Source organism: Palaemon carinicauda, chromosome 40, assembly GCF_036898095.1.
Source record: "Palaemon carinicauda isolate YSFRI2023 chromosome 40, ASM3689809v2, whole genome shotgun sequence".
Taxonomy (NCBI): Eukaryota; Metazoa; Arthropoda; class Malacostraca; order Decapoda; family Palaemonidae; genus Palaemon; species Palaemon carinicauda.
In genome coordinates, this window is record NC_090764.1 from 6,161,139 (window position 1) to 6,166,138 (window position 5,000).

At 32.4% G+C, this 5,000-nt stretch overlaps 1 protein-coding gene across 1 annotated transcript in view; it reads right to left on the minus strand.

Moving 5' to 3' along the window:
• Positions 1 to 5,000, minus strand: part of LOC137631962 (uncharacterized) — a 73,993-nt gene that overhangs the window by 56,469 nt on the left and 12,524 nt on the right. The window contains exon 2 of the mRNA XM_068363950.1: positions 3,960 to 4,168. Coding sequence (XP_068220051.1) covers positions 3,960 to 4,168 — 209 coding nt within the window. The remainder of the gene's footprint in view (positions 1 to 3,959; positions 4,169 to 5,000) is intronic.

The following is a 5,000-nucleotide window of genomic DNA, read 5'->3' on the forward strand; positions in this document are numbered from 1 at the left end:
CTCATGAATGGCAGAGGCAAGGGACAGGCACATTGCCGTATCAAGCAGGACAATGCCCTAGAGACTGATCATATATACATATGATTAGTGCCAAGCCCCCTCTCCATCCAAGCTAGGACCAGGGTGGGCAAGGCAATGGCTGCTGATGACTCAGCAGATAGACCTATAGGCTCCCCCAAACCCCCATCCTTAGGTCACAAGGTAAGGTTGCAGTGACCAAAGGAACTAACTAGTTTGAGCGGGAGTCGAGCCCCTGTTTGGAAATCTCCAAAAAAGGGCGTTACCAACACACCACCATATATATATATATATATATATATATATATATATATATATATATATATATATATATATATATATCCAAATAAGCCATATAATTTTTAATACATTAAAGTCTGGATTCTCTTAACGACCTCGGGATCAGAGCCCCAGGCGAAATCACACAAAGACAAGAGCTTGTGACCGGCCGGGAATCGAACCCTGGTCGGCAAGCTTGTAAAGACAGTGACTAAACCACTTGGCCACGAAGTGGTTTAGTCACTGTCTATACAAGCTTGCCGACCAGGGTTCGATTCCCGGCCGGTCACAAGCTCTTGTCTTTGTGTGATTTCGCCTGGGGCTCTGATCCCGAGGTCGTTAATCAAGAGAATCCAAACATTAATGTATCAAAAATTATATGGCTTATTTGAATATGAAAAACACGTCTAAATGTGCAAAATTTATCATATATATATATATATATATATATATATATATATATATATATATATATATATATATATATATATATATATATATATATACATATATATATATATATATATATATATATGTGTGTGTGTGTGTGTGTGTTTGTATCTATACTTATCTCCTATTTATGAAGATCCTCGCTGTAGTAAATAAAGTAAAACGGTTTAGCAAATATTTATTTTAAATGAGTTCACGTGATAGAAGGAAAAGTAATTGCTCACTGAAATGACGGTTCACAATGTTCGTTTTCATCAGTGCCAAATTGGGTGAAAAATTAGTCAAAGATTTTTTTTTGTGTTTGAATAACTCATTAATTTTCTTTCATATTGTTTCGTCGAATAAACCTTTTCCATGTGTACCCTTACTTATTTTGTTTGTATGTGTGTATAAGTGGGGTTTTCATAATGCGTGTTTATGAGTTTCAGTTTATTGTTGGTATTTTTATTTCCTCCAAATATTTGCTTATAGCATTCTGCTTTTCCGACTAGGGTTGTAGCTTAGCAAATAATAATAATAATTATTATTATAATAATAATAATAATAATGGTAAATCTAAAAATTATCTGTCAAATTCAATGATGAGTCTAAAAATACCTGTCAAATTGAATGGTGAATTTGAAAAATATCCGTCAAATTGAATGACGAGTCTAAAAATATTTGTCAAATTGAATAACAAGTCTAAAAATATTTGTCAAATTGAATGACGAGTCTAAAAATATCCGTCAAATTGAATGAAAAGTCTAAAAATTTCTGCATACAATGTAGATTAATCATACATAATCAAAATTTTCATTACCAACATGAGTATTCTACATCAGTACATCAAGAAATTGTAATCCTTCTCGAGACACCCAGCCGGAGAATACATCAGACGTATACGGTACGCATTATATTCGGTATCCGGCCAAATGCGGATTCGCTGATTAAGGTGAAATAGACGGAATCCGGCTGCAAACAGCGGCAGACTCAGGTCGTATGACCGACGGGGACCTAGATTCTTTTGACAAGTTGACAAATGAGAAAGGGGGAGGTCGCAGTTTTGCCATGATATCTAAAATGCTGCTCAGCTGGGGAAAATGCCGTTGGATCTGCCTAAAATATGGACCCACAATCATGCCATGTCTGCGTTTTCTTAACGGGTGAAACGATAAATTGTCATCCATTCTCATGTCATTCTTTTATGTAGGAGTAAAAATAACGAGAATGTAAAATTTTCGTTTTTTCTGAGCTCGTTTCAACTGGTAACAAAATGGCTTTGGTAAAAATATGGCTTAATAGCATAGTAAGTGAAGGAAAAATGAAGGAACAGTATATTAGGTTGAAAGTAAAGGAGCCATTTAAAGGTCTTAAATGCCACTCATGAATGACAGGCAAGGGACAGATAATGAGGGAAGCTTTAATGTCTAAAGAAAGCAAATATTTCAAGTACAAATGAAAATGATCTAATGAATTTATATATGAGAAAATTATCCTCAAGGAAGGTTAGTGGTTTTGGTGAATCCATTAAAATTATTGAGTGACCTATTATTCCTTGGTTATTTCGACAGCCTTCTCTTGGTTATGAGAATCTTACTACAAATGATAATAAGGATGCTAATATTAACATCTACAATATCAGCGTTAATGACATTGATGATGGTAATGAGAGTAGTGATCATGATTACAATAAAGATAGTGAAATTTAAAGAAGACTAGTAAGATATATTAATCATAAACAAATATGTAACATGTACACACCATATATGAAATCACCTAAAGCTCCGTCCAATGACAGCTTCAAATTTCAAATGGCTTTAAAAAGGACGAAATGGAAAGTGTTAAAATGTCTTTAGAGTGAAGGGGGAAGTCTCTTGCTTACGTAAATGTACCAAGTGGCCTCCTGCAGCCTCGGCATTACACTGAATCTCATAAGCTATGATGTCAGGTGGAATCCTGAGAAAGGGGCCGTAGCTGTCTCCTATAAACAAGGAATTCTGCTGCGTAATTGCCATGGGGGGTAAATTACCCAATTACGCTCCTCAAGATATCCTTCTTGCTATATAAGAACGGCGGGTTAATAAACGTTGGGAAATTTGCTATTGATAAAATTGGGGAATTAACTTAAAGTTTTCTTTAAGGGTTGATCTTTTTACCACTTTTGGTGAACTTATAGTTTTTAGGAGGATGTATAGCACAGGTTAATGCTAAACTGAATGTTTACTATCGATAAAAGTGAGCAATTGGGTTAATGTTTTTTTAAGGGTTGATCTTTTTACCCCTTTTGGTAAACTCGTATTATTTAGGAGGATGTATAGCACAGGTTAATGCTAAATTGAATGTTTCCTATTGATAAAAGTTAGCAATTGGGTGAAGGTTTTTTTTTTTTTTTTAAGGGTTGGTGATCTTTTTACCCCTTTTGGTAAACTCGTATTATTTAGGAGGATGTATATCACAGGTTAATGCTAAATTGAATGTTTACTATTGATAAAAGTGAGCAATTGGGTTAGTTTTTTTTAAGGGTTGGTGATCTTTTTACCCCTTTTGGTGAACTCGTATTATTTAGGAGGATGTATATATATATAGTACAAGTTAATGCCGAATTAAATGAATAACATTCAATGATTCAACAATATTCTGAATTGATGAATTAAAAAAAAAAGACTTTCAGTGTTTGTACTTGAGGCTGATTTTTTTCATATCAAGATTTTACACAACTAATTTTTAACTTTCAGTAGATTATTATAATAACAGGCAATTTTTATTACTCATTTCTTTGCGTTTCTGTCTGTATTATGACACGTACACAAACAGATTAGTCCCTTATACACATCCGGTGCAAAATTTAAGTAAAAATTGCATAGTAAAAATATAAATTGCATATTCCAGAGACGATTGGTGAAATCTAACAGAGGTCCTTTGCGTCAATAGGCGTAGGAGTAGATGATGATGATATATATATATATATATATATATATATATATATATATATATATATGTATGTATGTATGTATGTATATTTATATACATATATATATATACAGTATATATATATAATATATATATATATATATATATATATATATATATATATATATATATATATATATATATATATATATATATATATATATATAGATATATACACATACGCTGATTACCTCATTCAGTTAATGCTAGTTAAAATATATCCTCTGAAGCATCAGACACATTTCCAATAAAACTCTACTCACATTAGCTTGAAACTTCATGCTTCGCTTGATGTCAACCGGCTGTTGCAGTTCGGTAGGGACGTACCGATAGAATTCGGTATCGTTGTGGTACCACTTGAGAGAATAGAGGCCCATGGCCCTTAGGTCGTACATGCAGCTCAGGTTGACACGACCTCCGGCTAGGGCAAAAAGGGGCACATCCACTCCCTGGAGAAGGTCACCCTCCACTCCTGAAGAAGAGGGGAAGAATTATTATTATTATTATTATCATTATTATTATTATTATTATTACTTGCTAAGCTACAACCCTAGTTGTAAAAGCAGGATGCTATAAGGCCAGGGGTCCCAACAGGGAAAATAGCCCAGTGAGGAAAGGAAAAAAGGAATAATAAGATATTCTAAGAACAGTAACAACATTTAAAAAAATATTTCCTATATAAACTATGTTTTTATTATTATTATTATTATTATTATTATTATTATTATTATTATTATTATTATTACTTGCTAAGCTACAACCCTAGTTGTAAAAGCAGGATGCTATAAGGCCAGGGGTCCCAACAGGGAAAATAGCCCAGTGAGGAAAGGAAAAAAGGAATAATAAGATATTCTAAGAACAGTAACATTTAAAAAAATATTTCCTATATAAACTATGTTTTTATTATTATTATTATTATTATTATTATTATTATTACTTGCTAAGCTACAACCGTAGTTGGAAAAGCAGGATGCTATAAGCCCAGAGGCGCTCTAACAGGGAAAATAGCCCAGTGAGGAAAGGAAAAAAGGAAAAATAAAATATTCTAAGAACAGTAACAACATTTAAATAATAATAATAATAATAATAATAATAATAATAATAATAATAATAATAATAATAATAATAATAAAACACTGATGATTACTACGTATTTAATAAATAAAAACTGTGATGTTAATATTTTGCTTAATTTAGATGATTAACATTATAAGTACCAGGAAGATCAACCATAATTTAGAAAGTGTTTTATTCAATAACACTTTATTTGGAGAAGATTTAAATAACGCGTCGCATAGAAATGT